General features: G+C 44.3%; 1 protein-coding gene across 1 annotated transcript in view; it reads left to right on the top strand.

The window, feature by feature from the left end:
- The window catches only part of LOC146704117 (protein phosphatase 1H-like), a 42724-nt gene that overhangs the window by 12756 nt on the left and 2269 nt on the right, over window positions 1-27699 (top strand). Inside the window, exons 4-9 of the mRNA XM_085461073.1 lie at window positions 12328-12440; window positions 13448-13532; window positions 13756-13874; window positions 19898-19961; window positions 21777-21884; window positions 27367-27518. Of these exons, the coding sequence (XP_085317199.1) occupies window positions 12328-12440; window positions 13448-13532; window positions 13756-13874; window positions 19898-19961; window positions 21777-21884; window positions 27367-27518 (641 nt within the window). The remainder of the gene's footprint in view (window positions 1-12327; window positions 12441-13447; window positions 13533-13755; window positions 13875-19897; window positions 19962-21776; window positions 21885-27366; window positions 27519-27699) is intronic.

The following is a 27699-nucleotide window of genomic DNA, read 5'->3' as shown; positions in this document are numbered from 1 at the left end:
TTTAGCCACAGTGGCGTCATAGATTGATTTGCAGGATACCATCTTCAAGGCTCGAGAGGAGCATTTTGATTCTATGGCACTTTTGGGCCTTTCATTAAAGTCAGGTGGTGTGTCTCTAAGCAGAGCACTTTACTGCCCACACCCACACCTGTTTTTATCCGCTAGTTAAAAAAAATGCTGTAACAATGAAAAGAATACAAAGAAAAGCTTCTCCTGCTCTTCATAAAATGACGCTTTTCCAGCTGTTTTGCCTGGAAGCAGGGCGTTGCTGGAAATGAAAAGATTAACTGTATTCTGTTAAGCTAAGTTACAAACCCATAACCATATAATACTTTTTGATCACTGCACACACCTTTAGCTGTCATACACATACAGGGAATTTCCAAACTACTGTTCTTTTGCATCCCACGCTCCACTTCATCACTGCCTGCGCACATACTATAAAATTAATAATCTTCACATCTGTTAGCCTCTAGTTGCTATCAGTAAATGCTGATTTGTCATGATTAGACAGTCAAGCCAATTGCACATAAGCCTCCTAACTTCCTGCTGGTGTGTAAAGGTGAGCGCGTACACACATACAGCACACAATATAATCTGTTGTTTACGGTGTAGAAATGACCTGAGCTACCCTTTCTGCTGCTAATTTGCTCAGTATGTTCAGTTATACAGCTGTAAAATAATTATGTGCTACACTATTAAATGACTTTATCCATTAGAGCCTACATTAGTATTTCAAAACTTAAAGGTACAGTAAGTCACTGTTTGAAATTAAACAATAGAAAACAGGCTGCCCCTCTGTTGGTCTTCCTTGGTCTCTTGTGTTCTGGGGGCCTCTGGATGTCTGGAGTTTTGATCTCCTCCATACCTGCTTCATACCCTGGAGGACGGGGCAGTGGCTCCCCACACTCCCTAGCAGATCGTTACATGGAGAAACCTTTGGAATACAAGCATGCTGATCCACACAGGTATGCACACAGGTGTACACACGGGTATTCACAGACGCGGACTACAGCTTTCTTGGCTGCTGCCTCAAAGCACATTGTGCGCTGTCTATCTTGCGTGCTGCACAATATCGTTTATTATTTAGTATCTACTGATATTTACTGCTAGCTAGTTTATTGTGATGGTGCTGTTTTTTTTATTATGTTGCTCTTTGTTGTTTGCTTTCTCTTCTGTTTTTTTTCTCCATACAGGTGACCCAGGTGTTTTGTTTTTTTGTTTGTTTGTTTTTTTTTTCTTTCTTCCCCCCCTTCTCACCGTCTCTTCTCCCCTTTGGTTTTCTTTCTCTCCCTCTCTTTCTTTCATTCTTTCTCCCTGTCCTGTCCCCCAGTCATGTCTGTCCCGTTTGTAGCAACTGAAAATAAAATAAATTCATAATCATAATAAAGGTCAATCAAATGGACCAATATGGCAAGGCCATGATGATCCACTTGGTAAAATAAATCCGCTTGGCATCTTTCTTGGCCTTAAGACAACAAACAGAAGAAAACAAGAATATTGTACTCATAAATATACATTGATTAGTGCCCAACTATGTCTTCCCACAAATCGATGCATTTTCATAAACTTGAATTAATCCATTAAAAAAAACACAGGAGCAGGTTTGGCTTGTGGAAACTACCATGTTGCTCCACCATCTTAAATACAGTGGCTGAGATGGTTTTGGTACTCCTCTAATTAACAGTTTCTCACATTGTATGAGAGTTTCTTTACTGAGTGTCTGAGTCCAGCGATGTTAGATCAAAGGAAGTTTCACTAACACTGGCTAACAACAGGTAATCGGTGCAAAAAGAGCCAACTGCTGCCATCCAGTGGTGAGATTTTCCACATTGTACCTTTTAAATTGACTTTTTCTGTATTAACAGTACTGCAGGTTTTAATGGGCTTGTCTTGAGCATCATCCTCCAGCACTTTAGAGAGGAGATTATGTGTCTCTGACAGCTGGTTAAAGGTGATAAGGTACTTATGGCGTGATCACACGCTGTAAATTTTACCAGAGGCCTGATAGCCTGAGTCAGACGGCAAGTAGCACAGCCAGGAGAAGTAATGTACTTTCGCCATAAGCTGCTGCAGGTCACAAGCACTCGGCATCTGGCTGCGCTCTAAGTGGATGCTTGAGATTTAACCCGTGGAGAGGCCATGGGATCAAGAGCAGAGCTAATCAAAACAGTGCTAGCCTGTGTGATTGAGGGGTCAAAGTTCACTTTTTCAGTTTCACCTTCAGGCTCTCTGTTCTTGATTATGTTTGTAATTATCCTATGCACGCCTGTATAGGGAGATTAAATTCTTAAGTCAAAGAGGGTTTCATTTGCAGTCATTCACAGTTTCCCATGTAAACAGTATAATGCCTGTCAGCCAGTTTACATAAGCAAAGGTTTTTAGGTATGTTCAGAATTCCAGTAAAACAGGTGAGAACTAACTGCTGATGCACCTGTACCTCAAACATGGAATTTACTAATGATTAAAGCCGGAATCTTTTTGTCCCTTAGCCCATAATGTGCATTTCCTGGGAACGTTGCTTCCGTCTGCTGTGTTATACACAAGGGATCGCCACGTTTGATTTGGAAGATTTTTAGGTGATATGTTCTTTATAACACAACACAATTTGTGTCACTACACTTGTGTACACCACACATCCCCATGTTTAGACTAATATCTGTGTGGTGGAGGTAAACCCCCTCCTGTAATAGGCTAGGCCTGACACTGAATTATCCTTTTGATTGCAAAATCATAAATTCTAACTGTAAAATGTAACACGGGTCAGATATTGGTGAATGGCAGTGTGGACCAGTCTCCTCGGAGAAATCAGTGCTTAATGCCGTCTAGTGCTTCCATTTGTTGACCACTAGGTGGTAGTGTGTGGTTAGTAATGTTTAAGAAGCCGCACTGCCAACCAAAGAGAAATTGTGGACTGGTGCTCGTCTGTCTTTGTAGGTACAGCAATGCTTTTTGCAGGATTAGTTAACTAAAAGTTCAGCTGTGAATTGTTGATTATTGAACTGCTGATTCGAAGTTGTGAGGGATGTTTTTAGAAACAGTCAGGGTGATTACTGAAACTGTCAAGGCGCGGCTGTGTGGCAGGCAGGAGGAGGACCCAAACACAAAACTCACAGACACGGAGATGAACTCAAAATCACAGCTTTAATGCTGGAGTGGCAGAACATAGGAAATACAAAACTAAACTGGGAAAAGTAAACTAACATACGCAGAGACACAGGGAGATCCACACAACATGAGGGACGACGTCACGCTGAACAGAGGGAGACGCAGACAGAAATACACAGAGGGTTAACGAGGGGAGTGGGAACACACGGGGAACACAGGTGACACTGATAGCCATAACGAGACAGGGCGGGGTGAACTGAACACTGACGGGAGAGGTGAAACAGGGAGCACAGAGGTTCAGACAGGAGGAGAGAGAGCACGAGTAGAACACCAACATAACAGGCAGGGGAGACACGGAATAAACACGAAAGGGGACGAGGGCTCATAAATACATAGAGGGGCACACAGGGAGACATGAAGGGCAAGGGATCAAAACTAGAAGCCATAGAATAAATCACACAAGTACAATAATACGAAAATCACAAAGAACTAAAAACGCTGGGTCAGGAGACCCAGGACCGTGACAGTACCCCCCCCTCAAGGGCTGGCTCCAGACAGCCCAAACACAGAAAAACAAAACCAAACAGAAAACAACCCAGGGCGGGCGGCGGGGGCCCAGGACGGAGGGCTCGGAACAGAAAACAAAGAGCACAGAAAACACCGGAGCCCAAGAAAACAACCCAAAACACAGAGCAGTTCAGGAGGCCGACCGTGCGCAAGGCAACGGCGGCGACGCGGAAACAGTTCAGGAGGCCGGCCGTGCGCAAGGCAACGGCGGCGACGCGGAAACAGTTCAGGAGGCCGACCGCGCGGACGGCAGCGGCGGCCCTCCAGTCCCAGGCGTGCCGGCCATGGCCCGGTGGGCGCAGGGCCAGACGAAGGCTCTGAAGAGGAGGCTGCGGCAGACGAAGGCTCTGAAGAGGAGGCTGCGGCAGACGAAGGCTCTGAAGAGGAGGCTGCGGCAGACGAAGGCTCTGAAGAGGAGGCTGCGGCAGACGAAGGCTCTGAAGAGGAGGCTGCGGCAGACGAAGGCTCTGAAGAGGAGGCTGCGGCAGACGAAGGCTCTGAAGAGGAGGCTGCGGCAGACGAAGACTCGGAGGCCGGGCCAGGCGTAGCAGAAGCACAGGCGGATGTAGCCGGGCCAGGTGATGACGAGGCGGTCGCAGATGGCGGCTGGACAGGCTCCTCGGGCCCTCCAGCTGATGCGGCGTGAGGCTGGACGGGCTCCTCGGGCCCTCCAGCTGATGCGGCGTGAGGCTGGACGGGCTCCTCGGGCCCTCCAGCTGATGCGGCGTGAGGCTGGACGGGCTCCTCGGGCCCTCCAGCTGATGCGGCGTGAGGCTGGACGGGCTCCTCGGGCCCTCCAGCTGATGCGGCGTGAGGCTGGACGGGCTCCTCGGGCCCTCCAGCTGATGCGGCGTGAGGCTGAACGGGCCCCTCGGACCCTCCAGCGGAGACAGGAGGCTGAACGGGCCCCTCGGACCCTCCAGCGGAGACAGGAGGCTGAACGGGCCCCTCGGACCCTCCAGCGGAGACAGGAGGCTGAACGGGCCCCTCGGACCCTCCAGCGGAGACAGGAGGCTGAACGGGCCCCTCGGACCCTCCAGCGGAGACAGGAGGCTGAACGGGCCCCTCGGACCCTCCAGCGGAGACAGGAGGCTGAACGGGCCCCTCGGACCCTCCAGCGGAGACAGGGAGGTGCTGGCCGGGCTCACTGGAACCCCCAGCGGACGAGGTAGATGGCGGCGTGGGAGCCGCGGAGTCCTGGATGAGCTCATCCGAGCTTCCAGCAGGAGCTGATGTAGAGCCAGAGAGGTTTGGGACCCCTGGCTGAATGTTAAGCCGAACAGAAGACCGTATTGCTGTCGGGGACTGGGCCAATGGTTCAGGTGCGAGCTGAGCTGCTGGACACACGGGGACCTGAGCTGCTGGACACACGGGGACCTGAGCTGCTGGACACACGGGGACCTGAGCTGCTGGACACACGGGGACCTGAGCTGCTGGACACACGGGGACCTGAGCTGCTGGACACACGGGGACCTGAGCTGCTGGACACACGGGGACCTGAGCTGCTAACGGTGGAGAAGTAAATGACTGCACAGGGGACTGAACTGATGTCTGTAGTAACGGTGGTGGTGAGAGTGGAGTAGGTGGTGGAGTTAATGACTTCACAGGGGAATGAACTAGAGGTAGTGATGGTTGTGGTGCTGGTGGTTGAGTGGGTGACTGTGCTAAAGGAGACTGCACTGGGGACTGCACTGGGGACACTGGAGACTGCACTGGGGACACTGGAGACTGCACTGAGGGTGGCTGCGAGGGAGCTAACTGAGCTGTCGATAAGGCTGATGATTCTTCTACCAACTGAGCTATTGACTGGGCTAAGGATTGAAATAAGGTTTGTAGTAAGTCAGGCTGTGGATGTGACTGTGCTATGGGAAGCGAGGCTGAATGTGGTGGAGGTGGCGACTGAGCCTGAGGCCGGGCGGCTAACTGAGCCTGAGGCCGGGCGGCTAACTGAGCCTGAGGCCGGGCGGCTAACTGAGCCTGAGGCCGGGCGGCTAACTGAGCTTGAGGCCGGGCGGCTAACTGAGCTTGAGGCCGGGCGGCTAACTGAGATTCATGGCGAGTCACTCCTGGCAACTCTGTAGGCCTTAAACTGTCCATGTTAGGAGTAGCAGTCTCTAAAACAGTCACAGCACAGGAAGATCCAGGTTTAGCAGAGTCAGTAATACCGAGCACAAAGGGATCCGTTGCGGACACAGGAGCATTCACACAAACGGTTTCTAAATATATAGGTTGGAGAGCAGAATATTGTCCGAGTTGGTCCGACTTGGAAGTGGCATGGAAGAAACAGTTAGTGTCACTCACCACCGGAGTTTGCTCAGAAACGTTAGGGCGGCGGCGGCGTGAGCGCCGTTTTCGCCGAGAGGGGGGAGGAGATGAGCCGGGCCGCGAATCCTCCAGCGGACCGGGCTGAACGTCCTCCGACCCCTCACACTGGAGAGGCAGCTCCGGGCGGACGCCTACGGTGGAAACAAGGAAGTCCCGGATGTGGGGGTGCAGCGCGCCGAACAGCCACGGGAGTCCGGACACCATCCGCTGTAGACGGGCGGCTACGACCTCCCGGTGTTCGTCTCCTGGCAGCGCCTCCCACTCCTGACAGTGGTACTCCACCGTATAGATCAAATCCTCCCGGAGCTCAGCGGAGGGGTTGTGAGTTGCTGGGTCCATTACTGGTGACGTCGTACTGTCAAGGCGCGGCTGTGTGGCAGGCAGGAGGAGGACCCAAACGCAAAACTCACAGACACGGAGATGAACTCAAAATCACAGCTTTAATGCTGGAGTGGCAGAACATAGGAAATACAAAACTAAACTGGGAAAAGTAAACTAACATACGCAGAGACACAGGGAGATCCACACAACATGAGGGACGACGTCACGCTGAACAGAGGGAGACGCAGACAGAAATACACAGAGGGTTAACGAGGGGAGTGGGAACACACGGGGAACACAGGTGACACTGATAGCCATAACGAGACAGGGCGGGGTGAACTGAACACTGACGGGAGAGGTGAAACAGGGAGCACAGAGGTTCAGACAGGAGGAGAGAGAGCACGAGTAGAACACCAACATAACAGGCAGGGGAGACACGGAATAAACACGAAAGGGGACGAGGGCTCATAAATACATAGAGGGGCACACAGGGAGACATGAAGGGCAAGGGATCAAAACTAGAAGCCATAGAATAAATCACACAAGTACAATAATACGAAAATCACAAAGAACTAAAAACGCTGGGTCAGGAGACCCAGGACCGTGACAGAAACAATGTCAGGCTAACATTTGTTGAACATTGTGGCATTAATTAGTAGAAATCAGGTTTCGGGTTCAATTCAGTGTTTCACCGAAAAGGCAGCACATTCTCTGTGGTGGAGTCCTCCTTACTCTTTTATTTTTCTACTTGCAACCAACATTGGCTTCTTTTCCTCCCGAACTTGCCCCTGAAAGAGCTATTTTTAAATCATATATTTTAAAGCACATACAGTGTATTTTAGGTTCATTGTTCAGTGCTACACTAATTTGTTTCTTCAGGTGGTCACAGTGTGTTTTTTCTTACAACACAATGGGTTCTAATTACAGTACTTACTCTCCTCCCGAGCTGTCACTTATTTTAATTTCAGTAATCATTTTTCCGTAAAATTAGATGCAGTTTGGTTCAAATGGCACACATTTCCTCTTGGAACAAAACACTGTCAGCTCTGCTCCTGCTGAGAAACTACCCAAAAGCTGATTTTGGCAGAGTCTCACCCCTCAAAGGATCTACAGTGGGGCAAAAAAGTATTTAGTCAGCCACCGATTGTGCAAGTTCCCCCACCTAAAATGATGACAGAGGTCAGTAATTTGCACCAGAGGTACACTTCAACTGTGAGAGACAGAATGTGAAAAAAAAATCCATGAATTCACATGGTAGGATTTGTAAAGAATTTATTCGTAAATCAGGGTGGAAAAAAAGTATTTGGTCACCTCAAACAAGGAAAATCTCTGGCTCTCACAGACCTGTAACGTCTTCTGTAAGAAGCTTTTCTGTCCCCCACTCGTTACCTGTATGAATGGCACCTGTTTGAACTCATCATCTGTATAAAAGACACCTGTTCACAGCCTCAAACAGTCAGACTCCAAACTCCGCCATGGCCAAGACCAAAGAGCTTTTGAAGGACACCAGGAAAAGTATTGTAGACCTGCACCAGACTGGGAAGAGTGAATCTACAATAGGCAAGCAGCTTGGTGTGAAAAAAATCAACTGTGGGAGCAATCATCAGAAAATGGAAGACATACAAGACCACTGATAATCTCCCTCGATCTGGGGCTCCACGCAAGATCTCATCCCGTGGGGTCAAAATGATCATGAGAACGGTGAGCAAAGATCCCAGAACCACACGGGGGGACCTGGTGAATGACCTGCAGAGAGCTGGGACCAAAGTAACAAAGGTCACCATCAGTAACACACTACAACGGCAGGGAATCAAATCCCGCAGTGCCAGACGTGTTCCGCTGCTGAAGCCAGTGCATGTCCAGGCCCGTCTGAAGTTTGCCAGAGAGCACATGGATGATACAGCAGAGGATTGGGAGAATGTCATGTGGTCAGATGAAACCAAAGTAGAACTTTTTGGTATAAACTCAACTCGTCGTGTTTGGAGGAAGAAGAATACTGAGTTGCATCCCAAGAACACCATACCTACTGTGAAGCATGGGGGTGGAAACATCATGCTATGGGGCTGTTTTTCTGCCAAGGGGACAGGACGACTGATCCGTGTTAAGGACAGAATGAATGGGGCCATGTATCGTGAGATTTTGAGCCAAAACCTCCTTCCATCAGTGAGAACTTTGAAGATGAAACGAGGCTGGGTCTTCCAACATGACAATGATCCAAAACACACCGCCCGGGCAACAAAGGAGTGGCTCCGTAAGAGGCATTTGAAAGTCCTGGAGTGGCCTAGCCAGTCTCCAGACCTCAACCCCATAGAAAATCTGTGGCGGGAGTTGAAAGTCCGTGTTGCTCGGCGACAGCCCCAAAACATCACTGCTCTCGAGAAGATCTGCATGGAGGAATGGGCCAAAATACCAGCTACTGTGTGTGCAAACCTGGTAAAGACCTATAGTAGACGTTTGACCTCTGTTATTGCCAACAAAGGTTATGTTACAAAGTATTGAGTTGTATTTTTGTTATTGACCAAATACTTATTTTCCACCCTGATTTACGAATAAATTCTTTACAAATCCTACCATGTGGATTCATGGATTTTTTTTTTTTCACATTCTGTCTCTCACAGTTGAAGTGTACCTCTGGTGCAAATTACTGACCTCTGTCATCATTTTAGGTGGGGGAACTTGCACAATCGGTGGCTGACTAAATACTTTTTTGCCCCACTGTAGACCTGTTTTTCTTCAAGGAAGCTCGTTTTTACCCCCCCATAAAGAAAGCAAGCAAGAAAGAAAGAAAATGGAAAGTGTCAGGGAGTCTTGGAAAGGTTTGGTCTCACAAAAAAGATCTCACTCAATCTCTGTATCTTATCAGCAGGCTCCACCTTCAGTTCTGGCACACATCCCCATTGGAAATAGAGGGGCTGTTGAGGCCTGATAAACCCTGTGTAAATATCAAAACCAGTGTTAGCTGATAGACGGAGGTGTATCACCTGAGCTGTATCTAAAGCCAGGGCAGGAAATATGTCAGTACTCACTAGATCATATCATATATACACTTCGTACTATGTATACATCGTATAATCGAGTTTAGCCATAATAATTGTCTTTGTACATTTTACCACTATTTTTGAACTGTGGGGCTTGGTCTCTGATTTGTAAGCTTACATTAGAACTACATTTTCAAAAGCTACAACATGCTTATTGACTTTTTAAACTAGCCTATTAGCTTTGCAGCTTTAGGAGAGAGACTCAAACCAAGGTTAGCTTAATTAGCTTAATTGGCTGAAATACCAGCTCATCAGTTAAAAATACGTAAGAGCCAGAACGAGAGAAATATGCGTACGAGTTGTAATCACAGGTTATTTGAAAGTGTTGTGGCCCGAGCTTTAAAATAGTTTTGCACATAACCTCTCATGTGACAGTGTAACATTTTGATTTAAAGTTATAGCCTGTACTGAGCTAACAAGCTGCTTACTGTAGCAGTATATTTATCATGCAGACACAAAACTAGTATTTATTTGCACAGTAGTCGACTGTGCAAATGTTTTGACTCATCCCTCATATCCTCATATCATTCACTTGAGTCCCACCACCAGGCCTGCATACAGTCATTTGAAAACATTGTTTTTCATATGGCCATAGTATAGCAGTAGTGAATAGTACCTGTCCTGTCAGATAGGCTTGTGGCTGTGTGAGTGTGTGTTTGATGCTAGGATTGTTTTTCTAATTTGCAAAAAGATTTCACCCAAAGGTCTTTTTCTGCATTCAAAATCAACTGATAGTTACTGCTGTCGCTAATTAGTTCAAAATGATTAATTCCGTTAATTACCTGCCACACTGTCGATCATGAGAGCTCTCTTGGCTGAAATTAATCCTCTTTTCCTGTTGTGACTGTCCTGAGTTATTTCTTTTCATTTCCTGCTTTTGGACCTAATATCTTTGGGCTCTCTCACTGATTCAGTAAACTCACTAAATGATAAGGCTGGTCTGAGCAGTACTGTGGCCTTCCTGACTGGAAGAACAACACACAAAAAACTTTTGGTCTTCGAAAATGCAGTCACACAAAATGTGAGTCTACCTCGTGTCTATTTTTGACTTTTAGAGCAACTTAAAGATTTTTTTTAAAACAGCAACATCCAAATTATTTATGGGCGCACTATACATAAATATCAAATTCAATTAAGTTTTATTTATATAGCACCAAATCACAACAACAGTGACCTCAACCTGCTTTATGTAAAGACCCGACAATAATACAGATAAAAGCCCAACAGGCAGAGGACCTCCTGTGCAGCCAATTGGTGACACTGGGAAGGAAAAACTTAGGATAGGAAGATATCCTGCAGAACCAGTTAGTCATCTTCCGCAACGAACATGGTTGATGGGCTGATTGGTTGATGGGTTGGTACAGCTAAAATATTTTTTTTTATGAAATGTTTTCCCAGTTGTGTTTCACTGAGTTGAGATTCAGCTGTCTGATGCGATATAGGCGTGAATCGTACGATACCTTTTGTGTATACTTGCTGTACTTTGAAGTGGGAAACAATTGCTTAATTCTGGTTGGACTCTCCTTGTTAGAATGTCCGATTAAATTTGTTTTAATTCACTTAATGTCCCTTTAGTTGTTGGTATGTTGGCTAGTTTGTTGATATGTTGCACGACTGATGTGACACTCAGGGATGTCAGACCTACCAGTATTCCTTGATGGTATTTTTCTTCCTTCCAGGAAACAATAAAGATGCAGGGCTGTGCAAAAAGCGCTTCAGCATTTATAGTAGTATGGTATAAAGAGATGAGCATGTATGAGCGTTGAACTGCTCTACGTCTTTCTTTTTTTGGTCTGCCTTCTGGTTTAAAGCTCAGTTGTTTCTTCCTGGCTCAGGCGCACAGGAGAAAGGTGTAGATGTTTATGCAGACATTTTCATTATTGAAGACTTGCCTGCAGCAAGAGGTATTGGATACAGCAAGGATAAATATGCATAGCTCGCTATGGATTCATAATTCATCCAGGGTGAAGGACACATTTGTTCACCCCTCCTATCCTCCAACCCCTTCCTTCAGCCCCCTACCCCCAGGAGTGTCTGCTGGAGTGCAACCCACACACACGCGCACTCAGATTCACACTTAATGCATCTTACATCTGGACACGAACACATAGTTATGCACACAGAGTGCGCACACGCTGCATTCCACTCCTGTCTCCTGTCAGAGAACCACACTGCTCGCACTGCAATGCTCGCACGCTTACAGAGTTGTATTCAGATGGAGGGCGTCGGCGGCAGAGCAGAGGGCGATACGCTTTAGTAAGGGGTGACATCCCTCATTGGAAAAACGTGCTAGGGTGGACTTGCTGCAAATGTGTTTGCCAACATTATCGGCCCCACTCAGTCTGTTGATAGTGACGCCGGGATGGGAATGAGGTGCCTGATGGGGTCACTCGTTTCCCTGAAATATCTTTCCGCTTCTGTAGTGCGATTTAAAAGAAAGGAAAAAAAAAAAACAGAGGAGCCGTTACCAGCAGACGGAGAGCACAAAAAAGGGTTAAATGCAGTCTGAGCGGCTTGGTTCAAATTTACGTTAGTGCTTTGATTAATTCAGTGACAGGTTAATTATTCATCTAATGAATGAACTGACGGCATGGTTTTCTTCAAATCATTTTTGGTTTAATTAGCACCAAATTAATCTGGGCTAATTAGCTGGTGTAATAATCAGTGGGCCCCTCCAAACTTTCTCATCTGTCCTTTTTGGTTTCCATTATTTTTTTATTGCTCCTTGACTTGTGGCACTCTTGATAAATGAATTCATTATGGTGCTATAATTAATAACGGCATCATGACAGGATTTGAGTATCAAGGCAATATTTTCTCAGTATCAGTTTTAAGCTGTATGGGGGAAAAACAGTTCTTCAAAGCTGTGGTGATTAGAAACATGACGGTGTGCAGAGGATCGGTTGTGGATTATGTGTCCTCGTCATCATAATCTGTCTGTGTCTCTGTGTGTTTTGTCTTTTTTTAGGATTTACAGATAGAAAAGGAGAAGGCGGTCTACAACATCTCAGGTGGCTGCACAGCGCTGGTGGTCGTCTATTTACTCGGCAACCTCTATGTGGGGAATGCCGGGGACAGCAGGTGTGATACACATGCAATGAGTGTATATGTAAGATACAGTGGGGGGGGGGGGGGGGATGATTATTTGATCCCCTGCTGAGTTTGTGAGGTTGCTCGCTTGGATGTGAGGAACAGTCTCTGGTGTTTATGCTGGTTTTATTTTAATGGAGAGACAGAATATCAACCAAAAATCCAGAAAAAAACACATTGCATAAAAATACGTATTGATTTGTATGTCACTGACTAAAATAAGTATCCCCTAGCAAAACACGAACAAAGCATAACGCTTCCGCCTCTATGCTTGACTATGGGGATGGTAATCTTTGGGTCATCTTTGGTGACTGCGGTCCAACTCCCTTCAGCTCATTTACAAGCTCCTGCCGTGTAGTTTTGGGCTGTTCCACCACTTTTCTCATGATCATCTTCACCCAATGAGGTGATATCTTACATAAGAGCTCCAGACCGAGAGAGAGAGTTTTTTCTGAATAATCACACCAACAGTGGTCAGCTTCACGTGAAGCTTCTTGTTAATGGTCTAACAGCTCATTGGTCTTGTCCACAGTGGAGGGGAGGTTTTAATGAATTAAACTGATTCTGTGGACAGGTGTCTGTGGACATAATGAGCTATAATCAGGAGTATCTCTAATTGCTTGGTTGATTGGTTGTGCGCTTGTGTGCCACACAGATTACAATCTGTAGCAGCAGATCGTAGTGGATCAAACACTTACTTCCCTTAATAACATTTTAAATTAATTTAGAACTTTTATGTGAAGTGTTTATTTGTTCTGGATTTTTGGTTAATATTCCGTCCCTCTTCATTAAAGTGTTGTTTATTTGTATGTGAGAAAACTAACAAATTCGAAAGAGGTTCAAAAATAGTGATTTCCCCTGCTGTAGCAGACTGTAGAATCTTCTTTGTTTTCGTCTCTGTGTTTCTCGCTCACCTTCTCGTGCCCTTTAGCCTACAGGAACAACTGTGTCCCTTCCTGGATGAATAGAGTTTTGCTTTGTCTGCTCCTCTCCCTCAGAGCTATCATTATCCGGTCTGGGGAAGTCATTCCCATGTCAGCAGAGTTCACACCAGAGTCAGAGAGGCAGCGACTGCAGTTCTTGGTAAGAAAGAAACTTTCTCAGCTCCTTTCTAGCAAGCACAGCTGTCAGATATTAGCAGAGTTGGCCTCCCCTCCTGTTGAGACACCAGCTATGCTTAGCTCTGTCTCTCTTACACGGCCTGCTCTCTGTGCCAGCTTAATAGACTATGGAATTGTTTTTCCTATCCCTAGGGCGCGTCAATCTTCTTCTCTTTCTGTTTTTTTTTTCTCTTTTCATATCACAGGCCTACATGCAGCCCCACTTATTAGGGAATGAGTTTACACATCTGGAATTCCCAAGGAGAGTCCAGAGGAAGGAGGTGGGGAAGAGGATGCTGTATCGTGACTTCACCATGTCAGGATGGTGGGTTAACTAATACTTTTTTTTTTCTTTTTTTTTTCTTGACTAAATTACTGCTGATTGAATGTATGTCAGTGTCCAGTATCCACCTGGGAGGATAACATTTTGGTTTCTGCACTCAAGTCCTTCACATTTGTTAGAAATGCTGTCGATGTTATTTAGCCACATATCTCGTTGAATGCATTTATGTACCCTATAAAGAAATTCATCTGTGTCCCATTCACCGAGTAATTCAGTTCATTAGCACTCCACAATCATCTTGGGAACTTTAGATTGTAAGGTCAGTACTTAACTATTAACACAATGGCCACAATGGGGAGAAGAAACTTTACTTTTAAAAAGTCATTCAAGTCATCAGTTGTCATAAAGAGGTCAGGAACTGTCCTTCGTATTTCTTCTTTTGTGTGTTAGTGGGCAAAGCAAAGACCTTGCCCTGTGTCCTAAAGTAAAGAGAAAAATAAAAAGTGTACAGATGGAGAGAAAAGGAGGGAAATAGAAAAAAATGTATAAAAACTAAGAAGTGACTAACAGAAAAAGCTGAGACCAGGGCACCAGAGAAACGGAGGCAGGGAAGGTTATATTATATAAACATTGTGTTTACATTTTCTTTATGTAGAAATGGGTTCAAGGATAGATCATTTAATTTTGTAGGACCACTAAAGCTTTTAGTTATCGTTGCTGAATCTTCACCTTTTGTTTTTACTTTTTCCAGCCATGGCAATCTATTAAACTAGCATTACCGCAATTCAAAAACACTCAGAAATAAAGTAAGGTCTTCATCGCTACCTTTACGATTAAACAGCTAATTTAGCATATTTACCCAGGTAACTTAACACAATATGGATTACAAAACTAAACATATAGAACAGTGCAAAGCTCTATAAATGGAAAAAAAAGGAAATTGGGTTACAGATTTATTAAAAATACGTGCAATCACAACACTCCTTATATTAATAATATTGAGCTCTCCATTCTGCTTAGGCTAGCCTATGAGATTTGCTATTCATGTATGATTTTACAGCATTGACGGTGTGTTTGGGTTCATTGCCACGCTGATAAATTCAGCCAATCAGATGCTTTCCGAATGGTGTTGCATTGCGAATCAAAATCTAGACAAGTCAAAAACCATGACCGAGCCTCTGCCATGTTTTACAGTTGGCTACAGACACTCACTGTTGTACCTCTCAGCTGACTTCCTCCTTACATCCTGATAACGATTTGACCGCTTTTAAAGGTTGAATAATTCATAAGTCAGTTTAACAAGGGGAAAAAACATTCTTCCAAAAATGCTCAGGTACAAGGATGGGGTTGAAAACGAGTGACAAAGCAGCCAATATCCAAAGGAAATCTTTGAAAGACCTTCAGAGAGCCTTTTATGAAGTTTGTGGATATGATTGTATTCTTATTAACTAATGACTCATGCATGCAAGCACACACAGACACACGTAAAGAGAGAGGGGATGAGAAAAATATATCTGGTTCGTGGTGGTGGACCACAGTCAGTATTGGTGCTCTACTTGAGGTGTGACTAATTCTTAGAAAAGACTCACTGTTTTAGGAAATTGAACTGGTAACCTGTGCTGACACTGAGAGCGTGTAATATAGTTAAATATAGTTTTAAAAACAGTTTTTTATCCATTATTAATAATTACAGATTATTTAAGTTGATATGTAGAATGATCCCTTATTAAAAATCCCCAAACTAGTGGAAAAGGCATTTCAGTTTAGAAAGCCTGCTTTTTAATGTGATTCTAATCAGACTTCTGCATCTCAGTCAGGATGCTCTGGGCTCTTAAATAGGATTTCAGTGCCGTTTGTATCACTTGCACTGCGACATACGTTGGCAGCAGTCTATCCCGAGCTGGCTGAGATACTAAGCAGAATCCATGCAATGACTGGCAGAGCTAATTATTGTGTGTTTTATGTTTTGTATTGTTTCTAGAAAACTACAAGTATTGCTATGCAGATGCATTTACAGGAGAGACACTTCTATCGAAGGAAAGCGTGAACTGAGGATGAAGTGGGTAACTGACGAGAGTTGAGCAGGATATATTTTTTTGACTCCACCTGCATGCAGTTGTGTTTTATGGCTCTGCTCAGTTCAAGCAGATGTAGGTCAGTCAGTGGCTGCACTTCTTATTGGGCCCAAAACTCTCACTCAGTCTGCCTGCTTACTGTCTGAGCAGCAGAGACAGCCTGTGATGTATTTTTAATCAGGTTCTACCCATAACCCAGTTATGGCTCAATTTCACCCGGACTAAGTCTGGGTCTTAAATTAGTACCCTGTCAGCTGCTGTAGCTAATTGATCTGAAGTGCATGGCTCTGACTTAACTGTGTCATCGTCTATAGGTGCAGATTATATGCTGTATAGGGAGAGAGGATCTTTTTTTCTTTTTTTTTAATCTTTCTTCAGCTTTCTGTCTGTGCATGTATATGTGTATGTACAGCCTGTGTGCCCACATGCTGTGAGCGCGTAGGCGTACGCTGGCGTCCAATTCCCTCAAAGGCATCCGTGATCAAGGCTGCAGTCTAATGAAGGCATACAGGCCTGCAGCCCACCTCTCTGTCTCCCTCCCTTGCTTTCTTTACCTCCCCTCCCTCGGCCAGTTGGACCAGATTGAGGTTCTGGCGTTGGCATTGTCGGCTGTAATAGTGGTCATTGGCCGGCATGGAAGGCTGTGTTATTTGCCCAGAATGATGGATGTTGAGCAGTCGGCCGTGTTCGCCGTAATGTAGAAGCTGCGGTAACGCAGGCGGGCAGGTGGAGGGAGGGAAGGAGGTTGGGGAAGAGGGGTGGGTGACTGGAGTAAGGAAAAAGAAGTAAGTGGATTGAGGTAAGATGTAAAAATTGATAAACAGATGAAGGAAGGATGATTGGTATGTTGTGTTGGTCACAAAGGAGGGAAGGGATGGATGACAGTGAATGGTTGTGAAGCACAAACAGTCGTATCAGTGGCATTCACTCAAAAGTCTTTAAGGTATACTTTTCTTCTTACAGAGTGTTGTATGTAAGAAGAAAAAGAAAATACCATGGTCAGCCTTGAAAACAATACCAGGTTCTTGTGGGCAAACACTTTTTTCAAGGTACTTGGCAAATAGATTTTTCCAGGCATCTCGGGAAAACGCGCCTCGTCTCATCTGCTTCTCTCTCTTCATGTAATCCCACACTGACTCCAAGACGCTGAGATCGGGGCTCTGTGGGGGCCAGACCATCTGTTGCAGGCCTCCTTGTTGCTAGAGATGGTTCTTCATGACTGTGGATGCATGTTTTGGGTTGTTGTCAAGCTGCAGAATGAATGAATTTGGGGGCTGATTAGATATCTCCCTGATTATAGCGTGCGATGCGTCTAAACAGCCATAGTGCTGAAAACTTCACAAAGTGCTGTATTAATTTCGCCCGCCTGGAATCTCTGTGTCTTCCAGCCCTCCATCTGCTCCTTCTTTCTTTTTCCATTATGGCTTTGTATTGGTATGACTGATGCCTACAGCTTGCATTAGAGGAGTCGCTGGGTCACTGCCATTTTCTCTGGCCTTGCTTTGCTCTTGAAAGCACCACTCAATCTATCAAGGTTGACCAAAAAAATTGTTTTTTTTTTAAAAACCAACTGTCAATTGCACTAATTTGTGTGACTCATCCAGTGCTGACACGGCCCGTTACAATGTCACCTCAGTATCTGTTGACAGGTGTGTATATATAGCAGTGTGCAAGCGAGTTATGACGCGGTGCATGCACTGCCAATGTTTTTCTGTCACCCCCTCTTTGCAGCGGGCGGAGGTGACACCACCTTCTTCCCTCCTGTCCACCTTTTAGTCACCTGCAGGGAAAACATGATACAACCCCTTCTGCCCTCTTTCCCTGGTGTACCCGCCCCCCTTTTAGTCACATGCTGCAATGTATCAAGCAACCAAACATCCTGCGGTGCTTTACAATACTGCAAAGTTTCATACTGAACCAATGCCAAGTAAATACAGGGTCAATAAAAGGCAGGTCATTTAGGGGAGATTTATGAGATGAATCATCATTAATTTGCCAATTCTGAACCCATTTTCACCAATAAATCCCTGTTTTTATTTTTACTTTACGTTTCATGTATTTTGATTTGGGGTTTTGAAGATCTGGAGTGTAAATGCACCTGCCTCTACAGCACTTTACTGTAGGTTATAAATAAAATAGACGTGCCCAATTGATCTGATACCAATTCCAGCGGTAGTATTGATAATGTCGATATCTGGTTCCATTCGCCCACCTCTAACATCCCCTGAGCTCAGGGGATGTGAGGATGTGACCACAGGGATGTGACCAGCGCGGCCCTTGAGCAACTTTCTTTGCTGTTTTTAGAACTCAGTGTCCCAGAGCAAGGAGCAGGTATCATAACAGGATTAATGTGTATCTTTCTCATCCTGTCACACTCTTGTTATCTCGAGTCAGACAGGCTGGATTCGCTGTAAACACTCGTCTCGAGGGGGAGGCCGTCCCTGACAGCAGGCTCTGGGGATTTTATCCAAGACATCTTTGAAATAATGACAGGAATGCGTGTCTCCGTGTCGTAGTTTTGTTGTTTTTTTCAGGAGATTTAACAAATCTTGAAGGTGAAAGGGTAAAACAAAAGAAGTTTTGAGTGACACAGCAGAAGTAGCACCTCTTCTTCTTTCTTTCTTTTTTTTTCCTAACAAAAACAGTGAACCCTGTCTTGGTAGATGGTTTTAAGTTTCGTATCATCGGTCGTGCTATTTTAGATCTAAGAAACTGATGAGGAAATCCTTCTGAAGGCTCTTATTTGGTAATACAGCTCTCCTCGCTTAGATGAGGCTCTAGACTGTATTCCTGTGTTTGTGGGCTGTGTTCTCTGTGATAGTTCTTGCTTTCACAGTTAAAAAAAAAAAAAAAAAAAGTGCTGAGTGCAGCAGTGTAGCGCTCGCCTAAGGTGGAAACATATGGTCTCTCTGAGTGAAACCAGCAGTAATGTAGAAACCATCCTGGTCCCCGCTAATCTGAAGTACATGGACTGTGGTGTGCTGGGCAGACTTGGGTCACATTCACAAATGAAACATTTGTCTTTTTAGCAGCTTTTCAAACTAAACATTTATTTTCAGGAAATTTCCCTACATGAAAAGCATCCCCCGATCCACGTTAGGCCACTTTTATGACCATTCTGAATATTCTTTTCCTCGCTCCCTGTGATCTGACAGCTAAAATAAAGAGAAACCTGTGTTTCTAATTGTATTTTCAACCAAGTCAGCGCTCGCTCAAGAGCCAGAATTTTATTCACAGCACCTGGTGCGAGTTCTGAATGGAAAACTCTGACCTGGCAGCTCTCGTGGAAATTGGCTGGGTTTTGTTATGTATCTGGTACAGTAAAGTTACACAGCTGCTCCTGTGAAGTACAGCTGCTCGCAGATGAATAGGAGCACACGCACCAGGAGCAAGAGTGCTGGGTTTCTTCACTTCGACTTTCCGAATTGTAAAGGTGAAAAGTGTATCGCTTAGATCTGAGATGAATACAGCGAGCATTGTACAGTCTTCCTCCTCACAGCGCAGCTCTGTCTAGTCCCAGTGTGAAGATGGTAAATTATTCATTAGTTCGCGTGGGGAGTTTAAAGAGTGCTCTGAGAACAGGAGAATGGAAAGTGTGGATTCTCTTGCATCATTTTAGCTGCTTTACTTTCAGACCTTCAGAGGCGTACATGCGCAGGCGCCACAGACAGTTGCAGAAAACCAACAGTGCACCTAGACTGTCTCGTGCAGGCGTCTTCTTTGTCGCTAGGGATACCTTCACAGGATCAGTTAGAAACGGGGGGGAAAAGAAAGTGAGAGAATTAAGCTAAGGATCTCTGTGTGTTTGTGTGAATTTTTAACTCTGCCTTTTCTCTCTCTGTGCCAGTCCCCTCATGTCAGCAGCAGGGCCTGTGGGAAGGAGAGGGGGTGGGGGTATGGAAGTGAAGTATCTCTAGGGCATGTGTGTGTGCAGCCTGCTATAAACAGGAAGAAAAAAAAACATTAACGTGTTCTGTATTCTTTGCACAGGGCATATAAAACCATAGAGGAAGATGACCTAAAGTTTCCCCTGATCTACGGTGAAGGGAAGAAGGTAAGAAGTGCTTCCACAGCCTCATGTGCCATGCATGTAATCAAAGCTCACCGGGGCATCATTGGTACACCCGACCTCACATCACCCAAATCGCTGTGTAGAGACATTCCTGGCCTTTTTGAATCCTGCCCAACCTGTAGCACAAACGAGCTCTCCAAGGACTTATTATTATGTTTTTCAGCCAATTTAAAAAACAAAAACAAAAAAAAAATAGACAGAGGTCTAATGTGATGGTCTTATCTGAGTCGTGTGTTAGATGGATCTGATGAAAGGTAACATATGCTAACTGAATATATCAATACTGAAACACTGACTTGTACTAACAAAATCTTGTCAACGCTGAAAAAAGGGAAATGACACAAAACAAAAGGTCAAGAGTTTCCCCCTCGTTCAGTTACACTGTACATGCAGTGGTGTGTAGGAGCCTTTCTCTCTTTTTTTGACTTGAAAAGGTCAAAGGAGCAGTGTGATAGACCCGAATATGCTCTCGCCGTGCTCTTCCCCAGTTTTCACTTCCATACGTACAGAAAATAGATTTGAGTTTGACTGACAGCAGGGGAAAGATGTCACCCCTACAGTATTCTATGTGCCCACAACCGCATTCAGACTCACCCCGGCGCAGCTGCCGGTGCCCACGTCGTGTCCTCTCCCTTTGAAGTGAGGAGCGGAGATGGATGGCTAGATAGAGTGAGAGAGAGGAACGCCAGAACACTTCAAAGCCCCTGGTGCGCCGCCCTCTGGGCACCGGCACTCTACAATTAATCCCAGGATGTTTTACCCCTTTCTCTGCTGGAGGAACCTTTCCACCACTTTAAAACACTCTCCCTGCGTCGTTCTGCATACTGATCCAAGCTCAGTCCTACTCGGCTCCTCTTGTGCTCGTGCCTAAAAGTTCTTTCTCTGTACAGTAGAGATTTCCAGACAATATGAATCAGCTTCAGGGAGGATCAAACAATCAGTATGTGATTGAAGTGCAGACTTTCAGCTTTAATTGCAGGATTTAAAGAGGGGGGGGAAGCGTAGCACGGTGGTACAGTGGTTAGCACTGATACCTCACAGCAACAAGGTCCTGGGTTTGAACCCACCATCTGTTGCTGTGAGGCATGTTCTCTCTGACATGTAGTTAGTTTAACTAGTTTTTCTGAATTGGCTCTAGATGCCTAATGGCTGTCTGTCTCTCAGTGGATTGATCCAAAGTGCTACATTTACTCTTTTTATACAGAATCCCACATTTTCAGAGGCTCAAAAGTAATTTAGCAAACTAACATAATTTAAAATCTAAGGGCTGTTTTTAATACTTTGCAGTCAGTGCCTGAAGTCTAAAACCCACAGACATAATTAAACAAACCCAAATGTTAACCACATGTTCCAAATATTTGGAAAAATTATAATGAATGGTAGAATTATTACCACAGGCTGATGTTGTTGACATCTATCTTCCTGGTTTATGTGCGACCTGCTCTACACATGGTGGTTTATGCAAGATTTTAGATGTAAGATTTTCCTAAAAGCAAAGCGATTCAAATAATCAAAACCTCTGGCTCGTTTCTAAACTGTTCACCAGTCATGGTGTCGTCAGGTTCTCCGATCTCTGCAGTCTGTGACGAAGAGCAGAAATGATGACCAAGCTTCAAAATGGAGACCCGAGTTTAAAAAGGCTTCCACGGTGGCCTTCTAGATAACATCTACATAAGCTCTCACTCATTATAAGACGATCAGTCATGGGCAGAAATGAAAATGCCTTTCGTAGAGTTTGTTGCTGCTTTGTTTGACTCATATGGAGGCTGTGCTTTAAATGCCTCTGATCTTTTCCAGGCTCGCGTGCTGGCGACCATCGGGGTGACGAGAGGCCTCGGAGACCACAGTCTCAAAGTGCACGACTCCAACATTTACATTAAGCCCTTCCTGTCCTGCTGCCCAGAGGTACGCTCCAGTTTTACATTTTTGTGTCCTTCTCTATGTCTGCCTTGGTCATGTTGTTAGAATTTTTGCCTTACAGCAAAGAAGGAAAAAGGATTCAGAGTCTTTTCTGTTCGACCTGTCCAGTGGGTTTGGGCCTCTCGCCAAGTATTGACAAGAACAGGCTCTACCACCCTCTAGGCTCTCAAGGACATGCAGTCATGTGAAAAAATAAGTACATCCCATGGGAGGTTGTTGGCTTTTATGGCTTGTCTGAGCAACCAGACATTTGACAATCGTTGAAATACTGACTATAGATAACGATGATATTAACAAACACAACCACAGCAAATATGCAAAAATAGCCGAGACGGTGAGCGCACTACTTTTGTTTCCATCGTTTTTAGTTTCAAAATAAGAAAGTAAGAGCAAAGACTGGCCACACACTGCACGGCCTCCTTTGGCAAACTATTACAGATTACAAAAGCATTTTGTAAACAGCAGTCTTTCAGTTCTTTCTGTGGATTTTCTCCTGCAGTTCTTATCTATAGGATACTAATTCTCTGAAACTCTTGGGCCGTTTTGTATGTACGACATATATAAAGGTTTCCGATAATGTGCGTTTTGGAGGACTATGGGGCCACAGTGAAACCTTCAAACTTGAATGCCTTAAGCTTTTGTGGCATTTGAGGTTTGTTTTGCATCATCATATCCTCTTTCATCTTCAGTTTCTCTCTTTTTTTCACAGGTGGTTTTCTTTTTGAAACAGCTGCTATTCAGTTGAATCTATTCTTCCCTAAACTAAAACGCTTCCCCCGGCCACTGGCCTCAGCACAAGTTGAAGGCTTTATCAATCCTCACTCCTTGTGCTCAACAGTTAGAGAGGTGCTCTTTTAATGAAATTGCAAACCTTGCTCTTCAGATGGCCTTGTGTTATCTCCTAACACTCTTAGATATGGTGCGGAATACATATTTGAATCAATGACTGCAATGTGCCCAGTATCTGAGGCAGCGAAGCAACTTCCAAAATACAACATTTCTGTCACTGTCCTTTATAGCTTGTATGAGGTTTTTCTCCCACAGAGCTGCCCATGTCTCACCAATCAGGTCTAATGTTACTGTGGCCAGACAGTATCTTGGATTCATCTACCACACTTTAGGATGTTTGAATCTATGGCAACAAATCTGAAAATGTACCTACTTATTTTTAAAGCCACTTAAAAAATCTAAATCGTCTACAAAATATGAATTTTGTGTGCTATTCACTTGAGTTTATAACCTGCCTTAATAGGAACAATTTCTGTGGGTTACACTTTTTCACATGACTGCATCAAATGCAATGATTACATCGTCTGTCACAAAGCAGAAGAAGAAAAACCTGGATGTTAGCAGTTGTAATGTAATTGTTTTTTACCTTCTCACTCTTCTCAAAGAGTCACCTTCATCGGTCACTTCACAGCATCTATCCTCCGTCAGGTTACATAAAGTTGTTGCTATAAAACAGTGGGTGTGTGGGTACACAAATACAGAATGATGAAAGCAGAGCACTCTTGTGGCACATACATCGCTTGGACTGTTAGTGAGGAAATCTGTGCCTACTCCTTTTTGGCCTTGTTGCTGCGTAGCTGCTGAATGACTAAAATCTGAGAGATATGTTAAGTTATTCTGGGGAAGGGAGCCAAAGTCTGGGTTAGGGTTTAAAATCCTTTGCATTTGAGCATGTGTCAGGAGGGGAGGAGAGAAAACGGAATAAAAGGAAAAGTCAGAACAAGAGTGGCAGTATGTTAACATTAGTGTTTTAGAGGGGCTCTTTAGTTTTATATTACCCTCGTTGTGTCAGCCGCCTGATATAACGAGAGCGCAGAGGTAACCGCTGATAGCCAGTAACAGGAGGGACTGTGAACTGTGTGGTCAACGTGTGCGTTGATGGTCCCTGCAGTGCAGTGGATTGCAAGAAGGAATCCACTGCAAATGATTGCAGTAGTCATGAAAACCTGCACATTCTCTTGATCTTTAAAGGTAGAAAAAGCCAAATGGCAGTCCGTGGTGATGTAAGTGTTAATTCATTGCACTCAAAGTTCAGTCATAGTTCAGCCTCCTTTTTTTGATGTTCCTATAAGATGAGTGAAGTCAAGGTTTTTCCAGATAGAGCATAAAAACATGATTTCTATATGAAAGATGTGGTATTCCTGAGCATTAAGGGGCCATAATAGCCTCTTTTGAAGAAAAATAATAACAATACAATTAAACATCGGCTTAAGGGTGAAGTCACAGAGGGTCACTATGAAAGGCATGACTGTTGTCAGAGTGCTGTGCACAAAGAACAGTGATGACTGCAGCCTTCAGAGAATTGTTAAGAAAAGTAAATTCAACAAACTGGGAGAGTTTCACAAGGAGTGAATGGTGTCAGTGGATCAAGAGCCACCACATACAGATGGTCTTCAGGAAAGAGGCTACTGAAACGCTAATAAAAAGCCATGCCTGAACCGGAGAAGCATCTGACATGAGCTGAGGAAAGCAAGAAGCGTTTCAGTAGCTCAGAGGTCCAAAGTCTCTTCAGATGAAAGTAAAATTAGCATTTTATGGGAAAATCAAGGTCCTACAGTCTTGAGGAGAAAAAAGGTCTTTAAACTCCAGTGTGAAGTTTCTGCCAAAGTGCCAGGACTACTACTAATTATTACTGCGTTTGACTGGCCAACCAAATCACCTGACCCCCAACCCCATAGAGAATCTGTGGTGTATTATAGGAAGATGAACCCCAAAATACACACAAACTGAAGGTCACTGTCAAAGTAACTTAGGCTTTAATAAACCCATTCGCCGTCTTCAGGTTTTTCAGCTAATTCAGGGTAGCCTATCCCAGTCATAGGGTGAGAGGCAGGGTACACCTTGGATAGACCACTGGCCTCTCACAGGAGATATACAAGCATTCAAAAAGAAGAATTTTTTCCTGATATTGACTTATTTTGACATCCACTAGTTTATATGTTCAAAGAAATGTGTGGGAGAGTGCCCTGCAGGGAATGTGAAAACGTCCTGCGGGGACATGTTTTCCCTGCACACTGTCAAGTTAGAATTACAGACTTCTCTCAGGTTGTGAATAAAAAATAAATAAAACAGGCTGACCTTGGCAGTTTGAGTCATTTTGACATAGAATTTGGGTATTTGAGTAAAAATCAGAGGATCAGGTCCTTCCCTTTTCTTGACATACTATAGGAATGCTGCCTCATAGATTGATAGTCTCGCTGTGTTTCTCTCTTTCAAAGCCTGACTTACTGTTCATCTCAAGGTTCCCCACAACATGGAGCCTTGTGATCCACACACAACTCATTTTGATAATCTTACAGTGACTCTCCCTGCTTGCGTGTGGTGTTCTGTTTTTAAAGTAGCCTAAGTTGGTGTGCCTGCTGTGAATAGGCAACGCCTCCACAGTAGCAAAAGAATTACTTGAAGCAACCAAACAAAAGCCATCCAAGGCCACTGGGTATTATTTTTGCCTGCTGTTTCAGAGTATGCTTCTGTTCGCCCATAGTAATTTAAAAGACTGTGCCTCACCAGAGTTGCCACAGTAACACGAGTTTCCCTGCTTCAGAATATCTTTGAAGGATTGAGACCATCAACATTGTTTAGACAAGTATATGGAGGCGGATGTGTTAAGAAAGTAGAGATTAAATGGAAAGATCATCCTAGTAATTTTTCTTCTGATATTTTGAGAGATTCATGTAGAGATATCCACACTAAGAGACTTGTTACAGTACAGGTAATCCACAAAACAGTTTACATTGTGTTCTGTGGCTGCCATTGATTTTTTTTTTTTCTTCTTCTTATAATCTCAGTAGCTTATGTCAATAAAAATGTTGGGTGGTCCAGCACTCTGGTCCAGAATTGCTTGAAGCACAACAATGAAATTGGAAATCCCTTGACTTGGCATGTAGCGCTAATGATAGATGAAAATTTTGGTTTCTAAGCTGTCAAATCTTTGAACAGTACCAGTGACTGTGTAAAAGATGGCCAGCGTGGCTCCACTCGGGAGCAGTTCAGTAATCCATTTTTTCTTAAGTCACTGGTTAGTGACCCATTAGCAAACATTATAGTATACTCAGGAGATGGAGCAGGTCATCTTCTAATCAGAAGGTTAGTGGTTTGATCCCTGACTCCTCCACTCTGCATGGAAAAAGTACCCTTGGGCAAGGTAGTAAATCCTGAGTTACCCTCTGAGTGTTAATGTTAGACATAGAAAGCACTTAGGCATAGAAAAATTGCTTGTATGAATGCGGGTGGATGAGGCTTGAAGCAAGAAGCACTTTGAGTGCTCAAGTAAAGTAGAAAAGTGCTATAGATAAACCAGTCCATTTACCACTAAGATGGTGTACTTTAATCGGATGTTTCATTATTACGCCATTTCCAGCTTCTCCTCTGCTTGCCTTCTGTATTGCATTGTGGGAAAGCATTGTAACACTGAAAGCCAGGAGCAGGGAGAGTAGCAGCACAGAAAAGGAGAGGCGTCAGTGACAACAGATACAACCCAGATTAAATCAGATACAGGAAGAAAGAAAAACAGCTGGGATTGAGGCGGGTTGCAGAGCAGCCTGCAGAGGTGCCGAAGCTACATGTCCTGTATGAAACAGCCAAGACGGGTGGCAGAAGTACATACATTTGTCAGTTAAGCAGGAGTATACATACTTAGGTGCTGTATTCTGCAATCACAACTTATTAACATATTATAACATATTAACCCCTGAGTATAATGTAATGAATCATGTGCACAGTAAGATTTGCAGTGAATCCTATGCAATAAGCACCAATGACAAATACAAAACAATGACTCCCCGAAAATGCATGAACCAAAAAATAACATGCCTGTACATGAATATGCAAGGAGTAAAAAACAGAGGTAATTGTGTTAAAATGTGGGGAGTAAAAGTAAAAAGTTGTCAGAAAAATAAACACTGAAATACAGTTACCTGACAATTTTGCTCGAGTACAGTAATAAAGTGTCTGTGCTTCATTGCTTCCCACCTCTGACAGGCAGTATGTTGTGTGATAGAGTATCAGCTGAGCCATCAGTTACAGAGATGAACTTCCAGGATTCACTCTGAGCCTCGTGTACAGAGCAAATCCTCTGCTCTGTTAGTTTTGAAGTATTAAACTTGCATCCCGTCTTGAAATTATTAAATGCTCTTATTGCTGTAATTCAGATTCACCACCCTGGTATTAGAATATAATCTGGATCAGTTTACCCTTTCAAGATTAAAGATAACCACTAGGAGGCCATGGCTAAGGCTTAAGACTGCTGTCCATTAATTACAGAATGAGCATGTTGAACAGATGAATGTGCAGCACATTATAAAGTGCGTTGCAGCAGCTTTTTCAGGTTAAACACGGCTAAAATGCACAATCCATCTATACAATATTTTCTGTCTATAAATATGTAACGGGTATACAAGGTTTGTACAAACAGCAAAGTTTTACAATTCTTGCTTCTCTTTTTTTTTTCTAACTTCAGGTCAGAGTTTATCCTTTAGCACAGTGTGAGCATGGAGCCGATGACATTCTGGTGCTGGGAACTGACGGACTGTGGGACGTCCTCTCCAACCAGGAAGTGGCTGAATCGGTCGGCTGTTTCCTGGCAAACTGCGACCCTGACGATCAGCACAGGCATGTTCACCCATCCCACACAGCTGCAGTCGCAGACAGGCCTGAACTTCCTCTCACCTCTGTCTTGTTTGGAGAGGGTGAACGTGGTTATCTTCTCACGATTACGCAAATTTCCAAACATTCAGATAATGATGTCAAAGAGCAGCTCATTAACAGGATTCCCTGATTATTTCCTCAATGG

This window comes from Copadichromis virginalis, linkage group LG7 (assembly GCF_057382275.1).
Source record: "Copadichromis virginalis isolate Kocher_CV1m ecotype Utaka linkage group LG7, C_Virginalis_male_GT1.1, whole genome shotgun sequence".
NCBI classification, from domain to species: Eukaryota; Metazoa; Chordata; class Actinopteri; order Cichliformes; family Cichlidae; genus Copadichromis; species Copadichromis virginalis.
Note: the sequence above shows the minus strand (reverse complement) of the source record. Positions and strands in the feature narration are given on the sequence as shown.